The sequence below is a fragment of the Sorex fumeus genome, unplaced genomic scaffold, assembly GCF_029834395.1.
Source record: "Sorex fumeus unplaced genomic scaffold, SorFum_2.1 ptg000265l, whole genome shotgun sequence".
Lineage (NCBI taxonomy): Eukaryota > Metazoa > Chordata > Mammalia > Eulipotyphla > Soricidae > Sorex > Sorex fumeus.
In genome coordinates this window covers 29722387-29745912 of record NW_026606322.1, presented here as the reverse complement: position 1 = coordinate 29745912, position 23526 = coordinate 29722387, and the positions used below count along the sequence as shown (strand labels likewise).

The window sequence follows — 23526 nt, the reverse complement described above, 5'->3', positions numbered from 1 at the left end:
AAACAAACTTTTTCAGAGTTATTTGAAACTTTCCATTCATTCAAGGAACACATTTGAATATCCACTGTAAACAAATCATTATCGTAAAAGAAGGCTTTGTCCCTCTAACAGTGCTTGTGAAAACTGCCCCAGTGATGACCAAAGGTGACCACTTCACATTTAAGCCGGAATAAAACCACAGAGCTCCAGGGGTGCAAGCAGGAGATACACGTAGCCATGTTCCAGACTAACTCAGCTGGGGAAGAAAAGTCAGCCCTCCATTGGGATCAAGGAGAGAAGGGCTGGCCACAAAACATCTGCAACATGACCTGACCATCCAGGAACAGAGTGAAAACAGCAAAGCAGCCCAGCTTTCTGAAGAGGTGGCTGAGAAGTAAGTTGGCGGGTGCGTGTGTGTTTGTGTGCGTGTGTGTGTGTGTGTCAATAGGTGAGAAGTTGATGTGTGTGCGTGCATGCGCACGTGTGTGTGTGTGTGTGTGTGTGTGGCGATAGGGTGAGAAGTTGGTGTGTGTGTGCATGCGCACGCGTGTGTGTACGTGTGTGTGTGTGTGTGTGTGTGTGTGTGTGGCGACAGGGTGCCCTCACCTCCTTTTTCTCCCCTGTCTGCTCGGCAATCAGCTGGTCAAACACGGCTCCAAACTCTTCGTGAATCTTCTGCATTTCATTGATATGACTTGCGACCTTGTTCATGGTCTTGATGGCCACTGCAAAGAAAAGGACCCCGGTGAGAGGTGGGGGCTGGGAGGAAACGGCGGGGGGGGGGGAGAGGAGTTGGAGGAGGGGTTCCCCCATCCCGCCTGGGGCCTGACCGTCCAGATGATAGTGCTCCTCGCTCTCAGCGTCCGTCAGAGCAAACAGCTCCTTCAGCAGCAGCGGGTACTTGAGGATTCTCTGGATGGGCTTGATGAGGTAAGACTCCAGCGTGGCCGAGTGCTGCTGCCTCGGGTTCTGGGCGTCCAGGAAGGCCTTGAAAGCTGGGTCTGTCTTGGCTGAAAGAGGGTGAACAGAGGTATTTGCGGGGGAGGATCCATATGCTCCCCTGCTGACAGGGAATGCACGAAATCAGGGTCTGGGGCCAGAGGATTAGGACAGGGTGCAGGCACTGGCCTTGCATGCAGCTGACCAGGTGGGGTTCCCAGAAGCACAGAAGGTCCCCCCAAGCCCTGCCAGGGGTGATTCCTGAACACAGAGCAGGGACTGAGTTCTAAGAAGGGACAGGTGTGACCCAATATCCCCATCCCCGCTCAAAAACAAAAACAAAAAATCAGGAGCAGAGGCCAGGAAGATGGGTCAAACGGCTGGAATAGGTGCTTTGGTAGACAAGACCTGGGTTTTTCCTACCACCACATTTTTCAAACACCACCAGGTATGGCCCTCAAACCAAGATATTGTGATACTTTTCAGGAACAACAATGAAACAACACACACACATTATAACTATACTGAAATTGTAAGAATTTAAAAAAAATCTATGGGGGCAGAGTTAATTGGAATAATTACAAATAACACAAATTGAGAACTGGAGCAATAATATAGTGAGTAGAGCATTTGCCTTCCAAGTGGCCGACCTGGGGGTTCAATCCCTGGCATTCCATATGGTACCCCTGAGCACCTCCAGGAGTGATTCCCAAATGCGGAGTTAGGAGTAATTAAGGTCTGAGCACCTCCATTTATGGCCCAAAAACAAAAACAAAAAACAGAACCAAAAACCCCCCACATTTTGGAGGCCAGATGGATAGTACAATGGGTAGATCACCTGCTCTACGTGTGGCAGACCCAGGTTCGATCCCTGGCATCCCATACGGTTCCCTGAGAACCACCAGGAGTGATTCCTGAGTGTAGAGCCACGAATAAGCCCTGAGCATCGCCTGGTGTGACCCCCAAACAAAAATTGCAAAAAGTCACTTTCAGGACTGTGAGGACTTGAGTTTTACTGTAGGGCCAAGTGCTTCTACAGCCATTCATCTCAGAGCACCGGGTTTAAAATGAAACACACATGGGGACCCAACTCCCGGGCCAGTCCAAACCACAGGCTGCCAAGGTCTCCATCAGAGAGCAAGAGAGAGGAAATCCTGTGCATGCCTCCCCAGCTGTGCAGATCGGGGGCTCTGCGGTGTAGGCAGCAGTTCCCATCAAGTCTCTCTTGGCATGAGGGGCAGCTCTTTTGTTATCCAAAGAATTCACACTCTCCTGATCGTCCCTATGATCATTTTATTTATATTTTTAATTTTATTATTTATTTATTTTTTAAATGTAGGAGTGCTGCTATTTATTCAGCCACTGATTCCTATGATCATTTTGAAATGAAATCAAAGCTCATTGTCTTGGGCAGCAAGCAGGAACAAGGCATATGCAAATGCCCGGCCTCACCAGGGACCACAGTGGCAACTGTTCCCGGGCCAGCTGAGGGAGAGCGGGCTGGGCGCCAGAGACTTTCGACACCAACCTCGGCACTGCTTCTGGAGGGTTAGCCTAGGAAACGTTCCTCTCCTGCTTTGCCCTTTCACCCATCACCCCACAAGGAACAGGGGAGCAAAAGGACTCGGGCAGACCCTGAGTGTGTTTCAATCTCTGCCTCGGGCAGGCTCAGGGAGCGAGCTGTTGGCCCTTTGGAAAACTCAGCATGGCACTTGGCAAAGGCTGGCTAAAGCTCCAGCGATTCTCACAAAGAACCAAAACAGCTCGAAACAACAGTGGCAGCTGCAACCACGAGTCTCCAGGAGGCCAAGGGCTGAGGATGCGGCTCCAGGATGAAAGTAGATCATTATGGCCCTGCACGAAGATCTCGATTTGTGGCCAGAGCAAGCCCAGGGGGGTAGGGCGTTTGCCTTCCAAGTAGCTGACCCAGGTTCAATCCCTGGCATCCCATATGGTCCCCTGAGCACCGCCAGGAGTAATTCCTGAGTGCAGAGCCAGGAGTAACCCCTGAGCATCACAAGGAGTGACCCAGAAAACAAAAACAACAACAACAACAACAAAAAACTAGATTTGATCCCTAGTGCCACCAAGGGAAGAAACCAACCACATGAGGGAAAAGGTGAGATTCCACTAAAGGTGGGAGCGGGTGCCCAGAGGGAGGACAGAGAACTCAGGGTTGATTCCTCGCAGGCTATAGTGCAGCACTGGGGGTCCGCCAGCATGGCCTGGGTACCCCAGCACCACAGTCTCAGACTCTTGAACGGCTGCTGGCCCAGTTGGCTGAAAATCACCTCCTGAACAGTGTGAGAATCATAGCTCCCACACATTAAATAAAAGATGGAAGTGAGTTGTGATGGAATTAATGAAAAACAGCAACTAAGCTTAGCACGTAGAAGCTGCCCACCTTTAGGCAGAATTGCATCAAGGAACCAGTCATTCTGGCCCCCAAACTTTCATGACCAAGAAACAGAGGGGTGGGGAGATTTTCATTACCAGCAGGGAGGTTGTTTGCCTTGCATGGAGCTAACCCGGGTTCGATCCCTGACATCCCATATAGTCCCCTGAGCACTGCCAGGAGTGATCCCTGAGCATCACCAGGTGTGCCCCGCACCCCTCCCCCTCCACATAAAGAAACAGTGCCTGGAGAGATAGTATAACTGGTAAGGACTCTACCTTGCACGCGGCTGACCTGGATTTGATCCCTGATACCATACCAGGAGTGATCCCTGAGCACAGAGCCAGGAGCAAGCTCTGAGCACCTCTGGGTATGGCACAAAACCAAAAATAATGGGTAACAGCTGAAGAACTAGTCCAGGGGTTGAGGCACTTGTTTGCATGTGGAACCCCAGGTTTGATCACCAGCATCGCGCACGATTCCCAGAGTCTAACAGGAGTGGTCCCCGAGTGCAGATCCAGGAGTAGCCCCTGGGCACTGCAAGGTGTGGCCCCAAGCCCCCCACGCCCGTAAGGAAACGGACAAACACATTCCCGGGGATAACAATGATCTGTCATTTCTCTGATTCGTCACACAGATGACCGTGAGATTTCTGTTCCCAGCGTCCCCACAGTGGGTCTGACACCTATACCCCCCCACCCCGCCCTTCGGTCTGCAGGAAGCTCACCTTTCACCAGAACTTTGGGGACCTTCGTGTGGCTGGCGCAGAAGGCACTATAGAGCTTGAAGCGGTCGGCATAGTAGAGGAATGAGCCTCCCAGGGAGAACAGCACTTTCTGTGTGGAGAGAGAGAGAAGCGCCATGAGTGGGTGAGTTCTTCCTCTCAGCCCCTCCAAGCCCGCATCCCCATCCTGCATCAGTTCCCCTCACCCCAGCGGGGTTCATGGAAGGACCGAGGCTGCCCAGGGCAAGGGGGAGTGTGTGCGCCAAAACATGCTAGCTCCACTACCCTCTGGACGTGGCACCAGTGTTTGAGGGTGTTTTGGGGGTTTTTGTTTTGTTTTGTTTTTTTTACACCTCTCAATGACCCAATGGGGAACGAGTTTGAAGGTTAATGAGAAAACTCTACCCGGCATTTGGGAAGAGGCCGGACTCTGAAAGCTCTCCCAGCTATGGTTGGGAGGCAGAAGTGGCACACCCCACAAAGGTCAGGCAATGCGGACACCCCCAAAAGAGAAAGTGCACCTTCCCTCCGCCCTCTAGCAGGCCGCTCGCCTCTACCTGGGAGCAGTGAAGAAGAGAAGAAACCCAGTTTGAGGGACTGTTGAGAGGAGGAGGCATTCCCCCAAGCCTGAGTCCTCTGTCCCCCAAAGAATCAGAACTTGAGAGAGATGTGGCTATTAGCAGCTTAACACGCCCAAGGCAAGATACTCTCCTGCATCCCTGAGGTGAACATGGATACAAATAGGGAAACTCTCTCCTTTGTCTCTGAGGTGAACATGGATACAAACAGGAAAACTCTGGTGAGTCTGAGGTGAATATGGATACAAACAGGGAAACTCCTGTGAGACTGAGGTAAACATGGATACAAACAGGGAAACTCCTGTGACTCTGAGGTGAACATGGATACAAACGGAAACTCGGGAAACTCCTGTGCTGAGGTGAACATGGATACAAAAAGGGAAACTCCTGTGAATCTGAGGTGAACATGGATATAAACAGGGAAACTCTTGGGAGTCTGAGGTGAACATAGATACAAACATGGAAACTAGTGTAAGTCTGAGGTAAGCATGGATACAACTAGGGAAACTCCTATGAGTCTGAGGTGAACTTTAATACAAAGCGGCAAACTCTCTTAGTGTGTCTGAAGTGAGTATCACAAAAAATATTATTATTTTTTTGGTGGGAGGGGAGGGATTTGGGTCGCCCCTGGCAATGCTCGGGGCTTACTCCTGGTTCTTCACTGAGGGATCACTCCTGGCAAGGTTCAGGGGATCATTTGGGGTGCTGGGGATCGAAGCTGGGCAGGTCAGTCATGTGCAAAGTATCCTCTCTGCTATACTATTGCTCTGGGCCCAACTACTTCTTGAAAGGAAAAAAAACCCCCAAGTTTAGGGACTGTCACACTGTCACACATTGCATTAGAAGGTTGTATATTTTGGGCGGGGGGGGGGGGCAGGGGGAGGAGGGGGCATCACCACAAGTCAGTAGCTCACAGTCTGTATTAAACAAAACTTAAAAAATTTATTTGTTAGGAGCCAGAGCGATAGCACAGTGGGTAGGGCGTTTGCCTTGCATGCAGCCGACCCAGGTTCAATCCCCGGCATCCATATGGTCCCCCAGCACTGCCAGGAGTAATTCCTGAGTGAAGAGCCAGGAGTAATCCCTGAGCATCGCTGGGTGTGACCCAAAGAGAAAAAAAAATTATTTAGGTAAGGGAGCCGTATGCGATGTTGTGGGCTGAACAGTGACTAGCCCTTGGCCAAGGAAAGCTAGTATTTACCAAGAAACAGCTCTCCAACCCCAGACTTAATTTTTTTGTTTGTTTGTTTGTTTGGAGGCAACACTCGGGCTTACTTTTGGCTCTGCACTCAGGGATCACTCCTGGCAAGACTCACAGGATCACAAGACTTGGTGCTGGGGATAGAATCCCTGTGTGCCGTGTACAAAGCAAGTTCCTTACTGGCTGTACTCTCCCGGCCTCACTTAATTTTTAAAAAAAATACTATCTTAGGGCTAGAGAGATAGCACAGTGGGTGGGGCGTTTGCTTTGCATAATGCCACGGACCCAGGTTTGATTCCCAGCATTCCACATGGTCCCCTGAGCACCGCCAGGAGTAACTCCTGAGTGCAGAGCCAGGAGTAACCCCTGTGCACCGCCAGGTGTGACCCAAAAAGCAAAAATAAATAAATAAAAATAAAAAATACTATCTTAGACTAGTGTTCAGTGCAAACACAGTGGGACTATCTGAACCAATTTTGGGACCAGGATCTAATCAGAATTTTTTAAAAACTTTTTAATTGAATCACTATGAGATATACCATTACAAAGCTGTACATTATTGGATTTTAGTCATACACTATTCTACAACACCCATTCCTTCGCCAGTGTACATTTCCGAGCACCAGTGTCCCCAGGTTCCAAGCCATCACCCCCACCTCCCAGACCCTACCTGCCTCTAATGGCAGGTACTGTTCCCACCCCCTCTCCTTCTCTCTCCCCTTTCTCTTTCTCCCTCCCTGCCTTCTGAGCAATGTAGTTTGCAATCCTAATCAAGATTTTCAGCAAAAGGCCTTAGCAGAAACCCCACTGCAATAAACCTGGGCGCCAATACAGCAAACCCAGGAAGCAGCAGAGGGGCAAGAGAGGCATGTGGCCACAAACAGCCAACGGGCTTCAGCTGTCCTCTTTCCCGATGGAAGGGGGCCTGCCAGGTCATGTACTAACCCAGTCAATGGAGGGGCAGGGCAGGAGGCCCCACTGGAGAAGAGTGTCTGCCGCTCCAAGAGTGCCAAGCCCTCTCACCAGCCCCATGTCCCTGCCTCAGACCGGCGAGCCACTGGACCTCAAAGCCCAAGAACCTACCCCACCTTGAGAGGCCAGTGAGAATGGCGGCTTCTGAGTCTCTAATGGCATTCCGTGCTGACGGGCACCATCATATAGCTTTGTGGATTAACCTACCAACTCTCGGCCATGCAGAGGCGTCCCACTGCCTGTTCCCCGGCTTAGAAGATCCAGACCAGAGTTCTTACACCCTTTTACACCCGCACACTACTACTTCTCTTGCCTACCAATGCATGGACCAGCAGCCAGGTGGTTAGACTGATGATTTTCTACATTTCCAAGGTTGCAGACCAGCGACAGCACTACAAATAGAAACCTCAAAACCAAGCTGAAGGGCTGGAGTGATAGCACAGCAGGTAGGGCATTTGCCTTGCACGCAGCCGATCCAGATTCGATTGCCAGCATCCCACATGGTCCCCTGAACACCGCCGGGAGTAAGTCCTGAGTGCAGAGCCAGGAGTAACCCCTATGCATCGCCGGGTGTGAACAACAACAACAACAACAACAAAACCACACAAGCTGAACTGCTGAACTTCTCTGAGTAGCAAATCACTCTGAGGAGGTGAGAAAACTCACTCAGGCCTTTCTGTTTTCTCCCCCTGCTTTTTGGGCCACACCTAGTGGTGCTCAGCGCTTGCTCCTGCCTCTGCACTCAGGCATCACTGCTGGCGGGCTACGGGGACCATATGGAATGCTAGAGATCAAACTCAGGTTAGATACATGCAAGGAAAATGCCCTACCCGCTGAGCTATTACTCCGCCCACTCATCCAGCCCATTTTAAACACACAAAATGAGCTCTATGCCATACATAAGATGAAAAGAGACACTGAAGCGTTATGCCTGCGACATACTCTTAAACAGTTGTGAAAAAAAATTTACAAACATAAGGCATGCATATAGAACAGATACACAGGAGACAGGAAGGGAAAGAAAAGATGAAGCAAATATGCGCAAATGTTTAAGTTTGAGGATTCCAGGGCAAGGGTATTCAAGAGCCCTTTGCATTATTCGTGCAACTTTTCTACATGTACTAGGTTTATTTACTTATTTTTGGCTTGGGGGTACACTGGGTTGTTTGTGTTCAGGGGATGCTATGGGTAGCCAGGGATTGTACCCAGGTTGGCTGATTGCAAGGCAAGCACCCTATCTGCTGTTCTATCTCACCAGTCTGCCTCACACTGCAAACAGTGTATTACCACAATAAAACAAAATAGAGAACTGCTACACGATAACCTTTCATTACCTGTATTATATTGATGCCTAAACCATAATGCCCAAAAGGAAAGGGGGGAGGGGTGCAGAGAGATAATACAGTGGGGAGGGCGTTTGCCTTGCACTCGGCCAACTGGAGTTCAATCTCCGGCATTTCATTTGGTCCCCACCCCCCCCAGCACCGCCAGAAGTAATTCCTGAGTGCAGAGTCAGGAGGAACCCCTGAGCATCGCCGGTGGAACCCAAAAAGAAAAAAAAGAAGGGGGGAGAAAGAGTGAGAGAGAGCAAGAGAAAGAAAGTGATAGGGAGAGAGGGGGAGGGGAGGGAGAGGGAGGAAGAGAGAGAGAGAGAGAGTCTGCTATACAGGCGGGGTAGTGAGGAGGGAAAAAAAACAAGAGAACTGTCTAAAGATACAGGCATATGCATGGGTGTGTAGATGTGTGTTCTAAATAGCTCGTATGGCAGAAAGCCACTGGAAGCCACAGACACTTACAAAAGATGCCATCTTTGCCTGAACTACTAAACTGTTTACAGCCCCCACCCCGACCCCAGATGGCTAAACCTGACACACCAACCTCGAGTTTAAGTACGAAAGTAATTCCTCAGAAAAGATCAAAGGAAAACACAGTGCTAGAAAAATGAGGTATTCATAGACTTCCAAGTACTGACTTTGATGGGGCTAGAACGATAGTACAGAGGGTAGGGCGCTGGCCTTGAGTACAGCCAACCCGGATTGAATCCCCAGCATCCCAGATGGCCTCCCGAGTCCAGTAGGTGCGATACCCAAGTGCAGAGCCAGGAGTCATCCCTGAGCACTGCCAGGTGTGGCCCCAAACAACAACAGCAACAACAAGAACAACAAAACAACCAGAAAACAAATCAGGAAACAATCCAACAACCCAGATGTCCACAAAACACCTTTTGTTTTTTTTTTTTGGGTGGGTGTGCAAAAGTGGGTGCAAAAGGGCCGCCGCTCCATACTGTGATACGAACTTGATGATATAAACTTGGATGACTGCTCCATGGTATTAAAAACAGAAAAGTACCAACCGGGTATATATGTAGCAATTTGGACGGAACTCAACCATGCCGAGGAAAAGAGGCCACAGTACAAAAAAGAGTATAAACTGTAAATCCCACTTATATAAAGTCATAAAACTAGGCCAGGCAGAGGGCTCAGCGGCAGGAGCTCAGGCCTTGCATGCAGAAAGGCCCCCATGCCTGGTCACCATCCACCCCCAAGGACTGCGCAGACAGCAGTCCCTGGGCACCTCCCAGCGTGGCCCCCAAACCCAAACAAAACCACTGCCATGACAAAACCTCCGACTCCACAGCAGAACCAAGCTCTACTATGAGGAAGCAGAAGCTGGTTGCCCGTGGCTGAGAGACAGGAGCAATGAATCAGACGAGTGGGTGACACTCCCAGCCAGCCCCGTGGGAGCAGCTTCCCCAGCGTCTATTCTTTAAAACACATGACGCCTTGCGTGGCCTGCCACCAAGGCCACCTCTCTGCCGTGGAGACGTCTAGGAGGTGACGTGTGAGATGCTATCCCTGTGCAGGAATCCATGAGATCGTTTTTTTTTTTTTTTCTTGGCCAAAAGTGCAGCCCAAGAAATGTCCGTGATAAAGGAAAGCCAAGCATGGAAGGAAGCTATAATAAGCCGTGAGTGTCCGCGAAGGTTCTAGTCATAAATCCTCATTAAGACTCCAAGGACACAGCGTGCGGGGACATCTTCTTCCCGGATCACGATAAGCATTTCCACTAAGCCAAGTTTCCCAGAATAGCAGAAGTTAATGCGTTTGCTGGGAAGCCAAGGGTACTAGCAGTCTTGCTGGTTGATAGCAAAGGATCAAGGCTTCCCCGGAAACACAAAACAAGGTCAAGGTTGGCCCACCTTCCCAGTGTCATGGGGGGGGGGGGGGGGGGGGGGGGGGAGGGCACAAGTACCAGTTTAGTGTAAGTTTGGGCACCAGTTTGACCTTTCCTGACTGGAGGCAGAGTGGTTGCATCTCTCAGACTCCCCCCAAGCAGTCCACTGGCCGCTCAACCCCAAGCATCCACAGTCCCCTGTGATGCGTCACCCAATGCCTGGACCTGGCATTCGGGGTCACCCACCTCAGAGTGTCCCACACCTTGGGATGACGCTCACCTTGAATTGGTCGACTTTCTCCAGCTTTTCCAAGTCGGGGACCAGCCTCACGCCGTCTTCGAGCGTTTTCAGGAATTCAACTTGGAACTCGACCATTTCGGTGAGATTTCCAAAGAGCACATCCAGCTGGAAAAGGAAAACAAAGCCCTGAAGTGGAATCCAACTCCAGGAGTTATTAGCACTCTGGAATCTGATTGGCTTCTCAGTTCTGAGTTTTCCTACAAACCCTTGTCTGTGAGAATGGTAACCCCATCACCCCGGGGGGTGGGTGGGGGAGTGGAGGTGGGGAGGGGGGCAGGAGCACCTCCTTCTTCTGCGTGCGAGCAAAGACTGGGACTTGAGCAGGTCATGCTGTGACCGACTGGGGAGCATGGAATGGATTTAAAATGCTTTCAAGGGCGCATATGCTGCCTGAGCCCTTGTGCTGCTTGCGCCCACGTGGCCGAGCACATGTGGGCTGAGCACATGTGTCACCCGCATCTCCCCTCTTGAGATGTGTACTTTCATGCTTTCGTGTCTAATGCTAGGATGTGTGTAGGGGCTCTCTCCGCCCTTGGAGAAGCCCGTGTTCTCTCTTGAGTACGTTACTCTCTCATTCTCTTCCTCTCCAAAACCCCCAAATAAAATCTATTTACTTCAAATAAATAAATAAATAAATAAATAAAATGCTTTCAAGGGGCTAGGGCGTTTGCCTTGCACACAGCCAACCCTGGTTCAATTCCCAGCATCCCATATGGTCTCCCAAGCACCCCCAGGAGTAATTCCTGAGTGCAAAGCCAGGAGTAACCCCTACACATCTCCGGGTGTGGCCCAAAATGCAAAATTAAAATAAAATAAAATGCTTTCAGTGGGGCCGGAGCCATAGATCAGTAGGAAGGGCATTTGCCTTGCATGTGGCCAACTCAGATTCGATCCCAGCAACCCATATGGTTCCCCCGAGCACCACCAGGAGTAATTCCTGAGTGCAAAGCCAGGAGTCACCCCTGAGCATTGCCAGGAGTGACCCCAAAAGACCAAAATAAATAAATTCTAAAGATAAAATAAAATGCTTTCGGTGTTGACTGCCTAAGCCCATCTCTGCACCAGGCTGGCCTGCAGCGAGAACCTCCCCTATCAGGGCAGGGCCCCCACTGACCTCATCTTGGGTGAGAAAAGTCTCCTTCTGAAGAGGTTTCAGGTATCGCTCCATGAGACAGTTCAAGTCCTAAGGGTGGGAAGAACAATTTGTTAGCACAGCTGAAAAGCCCAAGAACACTCCAGAGGAAGAAGATGTGACGAGTTGCTCTGGAGAGTGGGGGGGGAGCTTGCCTTCCATGTAGCCCCACTCACGTTCAAGCCCCAATAGGTTCCCCGCCCCCCAAACAGTGTCAGGAGTAATTCCTGAGTGCAGAGCAAGGACTAACCCCCTGAGCATCACCGGGTCGGGCTCAAACCCACCTACCTCCCACACACACCCCCCAAAATGTGATGATGTCCTAAATGTGAATCCCCTGGTCTTGAATGCCACTGGACTCAACAAAAACTAAAGGATGGTGTCACAGTTCAGAAAGCTTTTCTATAAATATCTCAGGCTGTGCGGAGTATCAAGTCAAGACTCAGCAAGTCCACTGTCAAGGGAGGGAAGCAAGTACACTCTTTCTAGGACTGAATGATCCTGGCCATAAGTTTTCAATCAAACATTATTTGCAAAAGCACTTTTTTTGTGATAGTTGGAAATGATCATTCTGGACGAGACTTGAGTGCTGGAAGTAGATGAAAGGTACATACATGATAACCTTTCGGTTACTGCAAAGCCATAATGCCTAAAAGGAAAGGCACAGAGAGAGAGAGAGACAGAGAGAGAGAGAGAGACAGACAGACAGACAGACAGAGACAGAGAGACTGAGAGAGACAGAGAGAGGATGTGTGTGGGGTGGCAGGATAGAATCTGGTGATATTGGTACATTGGTGGTGGGGGACAGGTGTTAGAACATTTTATGGCTGAAACTTAAACAACTTTGCAAATGTGTACTTCACAGTGATTTAAAAAAAAATCCCAATAACTTTATATGCAAGTGGGAGGAATTTGACCCGAAATCTCCTATTCACCAGCCCCTGCTTCAAAATCAAAACTAGACCATTAAAAACATCACATTGTTTAGCATATAACTAAGGCTAACTAAACTATATATATAGTTACAGGAGCATATAATTATATGATGCTTATAGTGAAAGGAATTATGTAATAAATTATATAGTTACACCTATGAATTACACAGGGATAAGAATAGAACTGAAGGTCATCGTCAGAGCAAGGGAGGATGCAAAGAAAACAGACCCCATACTTTTGTTTTTCATTCTGTGTTTGTTTTGGGGGGTGCGGGTTCACCTGGCGATGCTCAGGGTTCACTCCTGGCAGGCTCCGGGGACCAAATCGGGTGCTTGGAATCAAACCAGAGTCGGCCACGTGCAAGGCAAAGCTACCCTACCTGCCGTACTGGATCTCTGCACCCCCAGATCTGACACTTTCTGACTAGCCTATATGATGATGATACTTTTAAACATTTCAAAAGATGAATTTAACTACTCGGTAACATGAAAAGATGTAAGTCACAGAATTTGCTGCTCCATGGAGGGGCCTGGAGAATGTCATGCTGACCAAGACGGAGAAAAACTGACACAGAACGGTCTCTCTTATACTCGGGATATAAGGAAGCATAGTGGGGAACAATGAATACCCAAAGGGCATGTGGACAAAGACAATGGAAACCAAAAAAACGTGAGACCTGATATTCAGTAAGAAACGGGTCACTTGTGGTGGCTGCAGGCTGGGGCAGGGAGGGGTCTATGAGGAAGGGAGCGGCAGCGTTCTGCTGGGAGAAGGAGGTGGTGGGGAAGATGGGGAAGTGACAGCAATGGAACCCCGTCGGCACCGGGGCTGTAAACCACAGTGCAAAAACGTATTATATAAAAAAAAAATCTCTTGTAGAAGCAGATTGGTGGGTGGGAGGCAAATGGGGGAAGGAGAGGGTCATTGGCGGAGATCAGTGGACACTTGGGAAAGTGTCACTGCTGAAACAGTGTATGCCTGAAACCCAATCAAGAATCATTCTGTCAGGGCTGGAGTGACACCATAGTGGGTAGGGTGTTTGCCTTGCACACGGCTGACCCGGGTTCGATTCCCAGCATCCCATAGGGTCCCCCGAGCACTGCCAGGAATAATTCCTGAGTGCAGAGCCAGGAGTAACCCTTGAGCATCGTCAGCAATGTGTAGTTTCAAAACTAGGGGGAAAAAAAAGAGAGAACAAAAGCAGCTTGAGTGATAGCACAGTGGGTAGGGCATTTGCCTAGAACATGGCCAACCTGGGTTGATTCCCAGCATCCCATATGGTCCCCCAAGCACCGCCAGGGGTAATTCCTGAGTGCACGAGGTAGGAGTAACCCCTGAGCACTGCCTGGTGTGACCCAAAAGGCCAAAAAAAAAAAAAAAGAATCACTTTGTAATTTCAGTGCCTTAAAAATTTTTTTAAGCTGAGTGTCATTTTAATATTCACGCAACCCCATCCTCACTATGATCTCCTTTCCCTGTCGATCAATTCATTATTCTATTGGTGCTCCGCTGCCAGGAAGTCCCTCCCCTCTCCTTTCTCAGCTGACCCACGCTGCATTCCCCAGTACCTCGCTTCCAGAATATTCACTATCATCACCTTTCCCAGTTGACCCATGACATCCCCTGGTGCGTCGCTCACAACCAGAATACTGGCCGCCATGGGTCCTTTCCAGCCAACCCCTCATAACCAAGAAGGAATCGCTCTCAGAATCAACATACTTCCAAGACACCTTAACGTCTCAACCAAGGCCCAGCAACATGAGAGAGCCCGGAGACACTCTTGCTGCCATCAGCGCCCCTTCCCTCCACTGAGGAGTCAACGCCCCCCACCCCTCAACCGTGCCTACCTTCACGTAGGTCCGCTCCGTCTCCAGCAGCTCGCAGATGACCTTGCGCAGCTTGTCGGCGTCTGTGAGCTGCCGCATGGTGGCCAGCTGCGGGCCGCTGGGGTCCTGCGGGGATGGGCTGGTGTCCGAGGAGCTCATCTCATGCAGGCTCCGGCAGAAGGCCGACACCTGTTCCGTGCTCTTCCGGGCACCGGCGAGAAAGCAAGGCAGACATGGTGAGTCTCTGGGCTCTTCCCGGGGAGGGACCGTCCCACGCGAGGTCCCGCCTCCCACTTGGCTGCACACACACGACTGCTCACACAAACCCCCTGTGTGGACAGTTGCTGGAACAGACCCGCAGGGCCTGGAAGAGCCCCTTTCCTGTCATGCGAGGACAGTGTGCTCAGAGAGGTCCAGGGACTCGTCTGAGATGACACAGCTGCAAGGCGGCGGCGAGGCTGGGATTTGAGTGGGGCCCGAGTTCCATCCCCGACACCAAATGGACCCTCAGCACAGAAGAGAATAAGTGCAACTGGGTAGAGTGCAAATATCTTCCTCAAAGGGAGAGGAGGAGGAAGAGGAAGAGGAAGAGGAAGAGGAGGACAGAGAGAGAAAGAAAGAGAGAGAGAGAAAGAGACAGAAATAGAGAGAGAGAGAAAGAGAGACAGAGACAGAGAGAGAGAGAAACAAAAACGGTTTTACTTCGTGACACTGGGGCTTTAGTACTTCAAAGCGATCCTTGAACACACAGTTAATACCGCTTGGCCTTACAAGTTTAAAAGGAACAAATAGGCCCAATGTTGCTGCCAAAACGAAACCCCCACGGACAGAGATGAGAGCTGCCTGCGAACTGGCCACCCCGGCAGCTTAGCCCAGCCCTGTTCTCGCTCTGCTGTGGGAGCAGCCCACACAGGCCCAGCTGCAAACGGGTCACTGGCACCTTTGCTTCCACGGAGATTTCCCGGCGGTCCCAGTAAATGCCATGGTGGCCTGTCCCCGTGACAAACAATGATGAAAACCACCCCATAAGACCACTGCAAACCCCTCAGTGAACCACAGTGCCTCTTGGCAGCTTCAGTCTTTAGACAAGCTAAAGACTTGTCTTTAGCTCCACCCACTTTGATTAAAATTTTTTAAAAAAATCACTCAGTATCCCCAAACAGAAAGTGCCCCCCCCCATCCCCAATAGTCCCTGAGGGCATGAAGCACCCCATTCTCTTACACGCTCTGGATCATTCCAGCACCCAGGGTGGCGGCTGGGGGGGATGAGAGGGGGCACTAGGAATGCAGTATCATCCACCTGGTGAAACTCTGCCCTTGGGACTCTAACATACTGCACCCAAATCAGGAAAATCCCAGCGACCCCCCTGTGTTTTCCCTCCTTGCACCCCAACTCCCTGCCCCATCAGCCGCACCCACAATGCAAAGGTTGGGCATTGAGGCCTCAGCGCTTTCGGGCCCTGGGTATTCCTTCCAGGAAATGAGGACGATTTCCTTCTGTTTTCCCTTCTGTTTTGGGGGCCACATCTGGCAGTGCTAACTCCCCGATTTGTGCTCAGGGATTCCTCCTGGCATGATCCGGGAACCCAATGAGGTACCAGGGATCGAGCAAGGTTGACTGTACGCCAGACAAGTGCCCTCCCTGCTGAGCTATTTGCTCTGAGCCCTGAATTTCCTCCACTTCCCCATACAGGACTTGAGCTGCTGGGGCATAAGGCTGCATGCAGATGCTCTGAATGCAGCCATCTCTAATGCCACCTTGACTTTGACCTTCAAGACCCACGTGACTCTGGGCTGGAGCGATAGGACAGTGGGGAGGGTGCTTGTCTTGCGCGTGGCTGACCCGGATTCGATCCCCGGCATCCCATATGGTCCCCCGAGCACTGCCAGGAGTAGTAATTCCTGAGTGTAGAGCCAGCAGTAACCCCTGAGCATAGCCGTGTGTGAAACAAAAAGCAAAACAAAGAAATAAATCTTTTTTAAAATAAAGAAATAAAGACAGACCCACGTGACTTGCCTTTCTCCCAGCCCCTGCCCCAGCCTGGTCCTGAATTCCATGAGGAACTGCTAAGTTTAGAAGGCCAGGGGACACCACCCGCAACCCCCAGAGATTCCTGAGGGTTCGCAGCCCCGACACTTTTCAGACTAAGGGAGCTGGGGCCAGGTGGCATCAGACTAGGAGGAAGAAGACAAAAGAAGTGTCTGCAGGAGCCTCCCTGTTCTCTCATTCAAGGTCTGATGAACACCCCCCGCCCCCTCGCCTGCGCCGCAGAACTGGGTCAAAATGGAAATCATCGCTTTTTTACTGCCAATTACATGTTCCATTTAAAAACACAAGATGACAAGGAATGATGTGTACGTGTCAAGGGGGGTTATTGCGGAGCTGCCTAATAGAATCTTGGGGTGCGCAAACAGTTAACCGAAAGAGATGTTATCAATTTTGAGAGACTGTTTTAACACAAGTGTTATGTGCCCCCCCCAGCCCCCAAACCTTAGAAGGAAGTTAAGAAATGTAGGTTGATTTTTTTTTCCTTTGTTTTAGAAGAAGCTCTCTAAGCTGGAGAGGTAGCAAACGATAAAAATGGCTCCGGCTTTGAACTCCCTCCTGCCCCATGGCTGTGGTCCTGCTCCGTCACAATCTACCAGGACTGGATGGAAGACCAGGTGGTCTAGTAGGTAGGGTGCTTGCCTTGCCTGCCGCGGGTTCTTGCCTTACACCACGGATGAGTCCCCTGAGTGCCACCAGGGGTCACTCCTGAGCACAGAGTCAGGGAACCGGCCCGGCACATACAAGTGGTACAATATGGAAAGTATCATGCTAAGCGAAATGAGTCAGAAAGAGAGGGATAGACATAGAAAGATTGCATTCATCTGGGGGATATAAAGTAACAAAGTATGAGATTAATACCCAAGAATAGCTGAGATCAGCACCAGGAGGATTACTCCATAACTTAGAGGCCAGCCGGGTATCCTAGAGGAAAGGGCTATTCAGATAGAGAAGGGAGCACCAAATAAAGGATGTTTGGAGGATCCTCCCAGGAGGGGAGATGCATGTCGAAAGTAGACTATGGACTGAACATGTTTGCCACTCAATGCCTCTTTTGCAGACCACAACACCCAAAAGGAGAGAGAGAACACAGGGGATTGCCCTGCCACAGAGACGGGGGGATGGGGGGATGGGGGTGGGAGGGATATTATCCATGGTGGTGGAAAATGGGCACTGGTGGAGGGATGGGTATCTGATCATTGTATAATTGAAACCAAAGCACAAAAAATTGTAAATCTACAACTTTAAAAAAAATAAAATAAAATAAAGGGAAACAAAAAAAAAAAAAGAATATTTTTCTAAACTAGAAAATGTATAATAGAAAAAAAAAAAAAAAAAAAAACCTAGCGGTACCCGAGTTCCGGCGGGAATTCAGTGGTGAAGCGTTGGCTGAGCAAGTGTGTGTGGGGCCTCAGACTCAATTCCCGCAGCTGCGAACACACACGCTCTCACACGCCAACCCCAGGATCTTCGCACCCATCCACGGGTTAGGGCGTGAAATTGACATGCTCAGCCCCCCTAAGGACCTTCTCAAGAAGCAAGGTGCCCTCCCCACTCCACCACTGATATGCCCGGGGCTCCCTCATTAAGCAGAGGACCCCGCAGCCAGGAGCTCCCAGAAGGGCAGCTAGCTGCCCAAAAGCCCAGCTTGCTGGAACTGGGACAGGGACTCAGGGTTGCTGAGAAAACAGTCCAGGTTTCTCCAAGGGGAGAAGCACAAAAGCCTCCCTCAGCACACACAGATTGCTGGGAGGGCCCCAATCGGTCACCCTAGAAACAGAAGTTTGTGGGGGGGGGGGGGGGGGAAGGCCGCGCTTGGGGGCCTTTGAAAGGCTCCAGCTCAAAAGTGCCAGAGGAGGGCAAGAGTTGTCCAGCTCCCAGGCCCCAAAGCGATCCCACCCCCACCCAGCAGAGGGCACTGCTGAGGCCACTGTGGCACTGTTGCTTCCAGGGCTTTCTTCCAGAGGAAGATGAAAAGCCCGCACAAAGAGGGCTAGGAGCGAAGCCTGCTCAGAGCACACCGCCACGCCAGACGCCCAGCTGTTCAGTCTCTGCCCGTTATGCAAGCACGAAGGGCGACTTCTTTCTGCCTCTGAGTTCAGAGTTCTAAAATGGTCCTTTGAGACTGACCGACTTAACACATCCCACAGGCTTTAAAAAGGGGGCCCAAGTGGCCTCAAATCTCTAAGCTGTATTTGGGATTTTTGGGGGAGAGACAAACAGCATGTAGGCGATGACCCCATCACCCCTCCGACCAGATCCACAGGGCTGACCCTGGGGGGTCTTCCTCGCCTCTTCCACCCTCCTGAAGTACCTCGGGAGAGGACACCACCACAGTGGGGAGGTTGTTGGGGGGGGGTCCACGGGGTGTAAACTCTCAGAGCTTCCTCAGATGACCCCAACATCAAATTGTGGGCATATTCCGCGGGGCACATCACACCCTCAAAAAAGTTTCTACTTATTTCGGTTAAATAATCCCTTGCCCCAAACACACTCAACCTTCTTTAGCAGGCATCAGCCAGCCCTAGCAGAGGAAGTCAGCGGCCACTCAGCCCTACGCCTGAGCCCTAACCATCTCCTTAAGAAAGCGGAAATAATGATCAAAGCGTTTCAAAGTTGGGAGTTTGGTGGTGGGGTGTCCTGTCTGCATCAGCATCGGCTGACCACGGCACTCACCCTGCCGACCACCCCAGAAACCCCACCCCCACTCCCCGACCATCCAGACTGAACATGGAAAAGGTCTACCCGACCTAGGGCATAAACACCCAGAATTCCAACATTCAAAAGAGGGGAAGGTCAAGCAATGCAGTGTTTAAAAGAAACAAAAGCAATCATCACACATTCCCTGGCATTAGAAAGCTTCCTTAACATCAGTAATCATAAAGATTCTTGGCTTCTCCCATCTCGCCCTGATGCTCCACCCGGTGCTAAAAATCTCTCCAATATTACTAGGAAGGGGCTGGAGGCGAGAGGGATCTGAGCTCGGGAATGGAAAAGATGGAAAAGACGCATAATTACTTTCCTTTGGAAAGGGAAAACATCACCAGGCCAAGTCGGTAACCTCAGGCTAACAAAAGAGAATCCAAAGTGGAAAGGGGGAAGGGGGAGGGGGGGCTCACCAGTCGGAGGGTCCCCGACCCTGGGTCACCACCGGACTTGTCACCGCTATCCATCCGGGCTTTGCGCTTTATTTTCCACAAGGCAGACATCCTGGGGGCCGCCGCTGGTCTCCCGGGATCCTTTACCACCTGCCGTGCTCGGCGGAGAAGTTTCTTAAAATAAGGCAGCGACGAGCGCATCCAGCACCCGGTCGGTCCGCGGCAGAAGAGGGAGCCAGCATCGTCTCGGGCGCGGCTGCGCTCGGGCGGGCGGCCAGCGCGTGAGCCCTACCGGGTGGCAGGTGAGACCTACCTATGGGCTCTACAGCCCGGTGACGGCTACATCCCCAACTACAGCTACAAGATAGCGAGAGCCGAGCTTCCCTTCCCACCAGCGCCCCTCGGGGCTGGTGTCAGCAGTCAGCCACTCCGCTGCAGCTGGGAAACCCGGCTGGGATTTCACCTGGCTGCCGAACCCCCCTCCCTAACCCCACCCCCAAGTTCCCAAGAAGAAGGCAGGGTCCAGCCGGATGGGAAGACAAAGCACTGAGAACCTCCCTCACCCCGCAGGAGTGGGACTCTCCCCCCCACCCCCAGGCAAGCCGGGACCAGCTGATTGGCCAGCATCCCCGCCTGCCCAGGAATGAATATTCAGCCCGCCCGCACACTCAACTTTGAAGCTGACCCTTCTTCAAGGGGTCTAGGGCTGGCACAGAAGCAAACACAACCAACCAACCAACCATATTTCCCCAAAACCCTTTCTATTCCCAACCCACTCCACTTTAAAAAAAAAAAATTCTATTAACGCTTGTTATGCAAGCAATTCCTAGAACATTTTCTTTTAAAAAAAGCGGCTTTCAGTATGACAGTGCTCTGAAAACTCTTCTGGAAACACCGGAGAAGCAGATCAGGTCTAAGAGAGCCTGGCATGGCTCGAGAGCCCCTTCCTCAGGCACTGAGAAGGCCAGCAGGGTTAACAGCAGTGAGGAAAGTTCACCACAGACAGAAGCGGAAGGAAGGAGGGAGGCGGGTACAAGACAAAGGGCACCAGACAAACCCCTGCAGTGCCAAGTGTGTGTGTGTGTGTGTGTGTGTGTGTGTGTGTGTGTGTGTGTGTGTGTGTGGTGGGGGGGCCAGGTCCATCCCAACTCTGAATGTGCCATTCTACTGCCTCCATTGCTAACACAACCTAACAACAGGCTCCTTATTATCTACTAACCTCAAAGGCCTGGGGCAGCCAAAATTGTGATTTTTTTTAAGGTATCAAAATAATCATAATAAAACTCCTAATAGGGGCTCTCTTCGGGGCTGGAGCAATAGCACAGTGGGTAGGGCGTTTGCCTTGCACACGGCCAACCCGGGTTCAATTCCCAGCATCCCATATGGTCCCCTGAGCACCGCCAGGGGTGATTCCTGAGTGCAGAGCCAGGAGTAACCCCTGTGCATCGCTCGGTGTGACCCAAAAAGCAAAAAAAAGGGCACTCCCCTCCCCATTTCTGTAAAACAAATTCAGCAAAAATTCTTTCAGAAACAACAACACAAAAATCACTGTGCCCTCACAAATATTCAGTCAGGTTTTTAAAAAAAACTTAGTATTTATTTTTGTTTTAGTGCTGCACCCAGTGATATTCAGGGCTTACTCCTGGCTCTGCACTCAGGGGTCACACCTGGCTGGTTCTAGGGACAATACGGGACACCAGGGATTGAACCTGAGTCAGCAGCATGCAAGGCAAGTGTGTAGTATCTGCTGTACTATGTCTCCAGCTTTCAGAATTTTTTTTTTTTTGTGGCTTTTTGGGTCACATCCAGCGATGCACAGGAGTGACTCCTGGTTCTGCACTCAGGAATTATTCCTGGTGGAGCTCGGGGGACCATATGGGATTCTGGGAATCAAACTGGGGTCGGCCGCATGCAAGGCAAATGCCCTACCCACTTTGCTATCGATCCAGCCCCAGCTTTCAGGATTTTTGAAAGGACTATTTGCTTCATTTCATTTAGTGGGTTCACTTATTTCTTTATGTTTATGTTCCTAAACCCTGCCTCTTGCCTTACAGCAAGGTTAACTCATCCTTCTAGGTTTAGGCAGTGCAGTGAAGAACTTAAAATAAAAAAAAAATAATGTTCTGTTTATTCTTAGGAAGGGCTAGAGCGATAGCACAGCGGTAGGGCGTTTGCCTTGCACACAGCCAACATGGCTGACCTGAGTTCGATTCCTCCGCCCCTCTCGGAGAGCCCGGCAAGCTACCGAGAGTATCTCGCCCGCATGGCAGAGCCTGGCAAGCTCCCCGTGACGTATTCGATATGCCAGACACAGTAACAACAAAGTTTCCAATGGAGACGTTACTGGGCCCGCTTGAGCAAATCGATGAACAGTGAGAGGACAGTGACAGTGATTCTTAGGAAAGGTCTCAGACTATATAAGACCTAGCTCCCCACGCACCCCTCCTCCAAATAAAACCTCTGGGAAAGGACTAAAAAAGAGTATAGGGGGTTAAAGCCTACTTATGGGTAACCGGGGTTCAATCCCTGGCTATCATACATGGTCTCCGAAGCACTACCAGGAGTAGTAGTGCATGATGCTCTCCAAAGCGACTCACTGAAGGTCACACAGCTCCCAGGAAAAAAAAAGGCATTGGGGGAAGTTGTGGGAGGGAGGGGTTTGTACCTGACAGTACTCAGGAGTTATTCTAGTTCTGTGTTTAGGAATACGCTGGGTGATTCCAGGGTCTTGATCTGGGATGAGAACTTAGCTTGCCAGGCTAGCACCTAACTGCCTATACTATCTCTCCAACTCCTCAAAGGGGGAAAAAAAAAGTTTTAACCTTAAGACATGAGGTAATATGCTTGCTCTGGTTTTAACTCCTAAAATAATATATGCCCAGAGAGCTTGAGCACTAGAAAAAAACAGGAAGGAATCACAAATGAATCTCGGAACCGAGCAGGTTGCTGCAGAGATGCCTGCTGACCTTGCCCAGCCGATCTCACCAGGGAGCCTGGGACGGGAGCAGGTGCCGTCCTTAACCTGCCCCCTAGGAGTCCTGCAATGGTCACAAACTTCCTGAGCCCAGTGAAAAACCCACGTACGCAGGAACAGGGACTGCAAACTCCAGGCCGCAAGGGCTCTGGGACAGGCCAGTCCTTCCTGTCTCCCCGCCCCTAAGGGGTTCTGGCTGTCACACCCACAAACTGCCTCCAGGTGCCATTTAAGCACATTCGCAGCCACGATCCAGAGACTCACAAATGAATCTCAGAACTGAACAGCTCGCTGCAGAGACGCCTCTGGACCCTGTAGCACTGTAGCACTGTCCTCCTGTTGTTCATTAATTTGCTCGAGCGGGCCCAGTAATGTCTCCAGAGTGAGACTTCTTGTTGCTGTGTTTGGCATATCAAATACATCATGGGTAGCTTGCCAGGCACTCTGAGAGGGGCGGAGGAATCAAACTCGGGTCGGCCTAGTCGGCCGCGTGCAAGGCAAACACCCTACCTGCTGTGCTATCGCTCTAGCCTCTGGACCCTAATTATTTAAAATTTTAGAATTCCAGGAGCGCACAGAAATGGGTGTGTGGCATCTCATGCTATTCATAACAAGCAATATAAAATAAATTATCTAGCATCTGCTGGTTGGGCAGGTTCGAGTGGTGGTGGGAAATTTCAAAATAGTGGTGCTGGGAAGGTGTAATGGTGGTGGGATTGGTGTTGAAATACTGAATGCAATCCATTATTGTGAACAGCTTTATGAGAATTAAATTAAAAACATTTAGGTGACATATGTACTTAAATATTAATATCAAAATACCTTTGGGGCAGTAGTCATAGAACAGTTAACACAAGGGATGGTTATGACCCCACAATACCACTTCTGGGAATATATCCCAAGGGTGCAAAAAAGCACAGTAAAAATGACATCTGCACCTGTATGTTAATTACAGCACTGTTCACAATAGCCAGAATCTGGAAACAACCCAAGTGCCCGAGAACAGACAACTGGTTAAAGAAATTTTGGAACATCTACACAATTGAATACTATGCAGCTGTTACGAAAGATGAAGTCATAAAATTTGCTTATAAGTGGATGGTCATGGAGAGCATCATGCTAAGTGAAATGAGTGAGAAAGAGAGGGACGACATAGAAGGACTGTACTCATTTATGGAATACAAAATAACATAATATGAGATATGAGACTGACAGCCACGGACAGTAGACAGAAGGGCCACAAATATTAC

General features: G+C 50.4%; 1 protein-coding gene across 4 annotated transcripts in view; it reads right to left on the bottom strand.

Annotated features, from left to right (window-relative positions):
* Positions 1 to 23526, bottom strand: part of TIAM1 (TIAM Rac1 associated GEF 1) — a 228821-nt gene that overhangs the window by 15019 nt on the left and 190276 nt on the right. For 3 of the 4 annotated variants that reach the window (XM_056109264.1, XM_056109265.1, XM_056109266.1), the window contains 6 exons: positions 14179 to 14358; positions 11378 to 11446; positions 10243 to 10368; positions 4041 to 4149; positions 810 to 989; positions 586 to 704 (listed from right to left, as the gene is read on the bottom strand). In XM_056109264.1, the coding sequence (XP_055965239.1) occupies positions 586 to 704; positions 810 to 989; positions 4041 to 4149; positions 10243 to 10368; positions 11378 to 11446; positions 14179 to 14358 (783 nt within the window). Of the gene's footprint in view, positions 1 to 585; positions 705 to 809; positions 990 to 4040; positions 4150 to 10242; positions 10369 to 11377; positions 11447 to 14178; positions 14359 to 19323; positions 19484 to 23526 lie in introns of those variants that run through there. The other variant, XM_056109267.1, reaches the window with a different exon arrangement.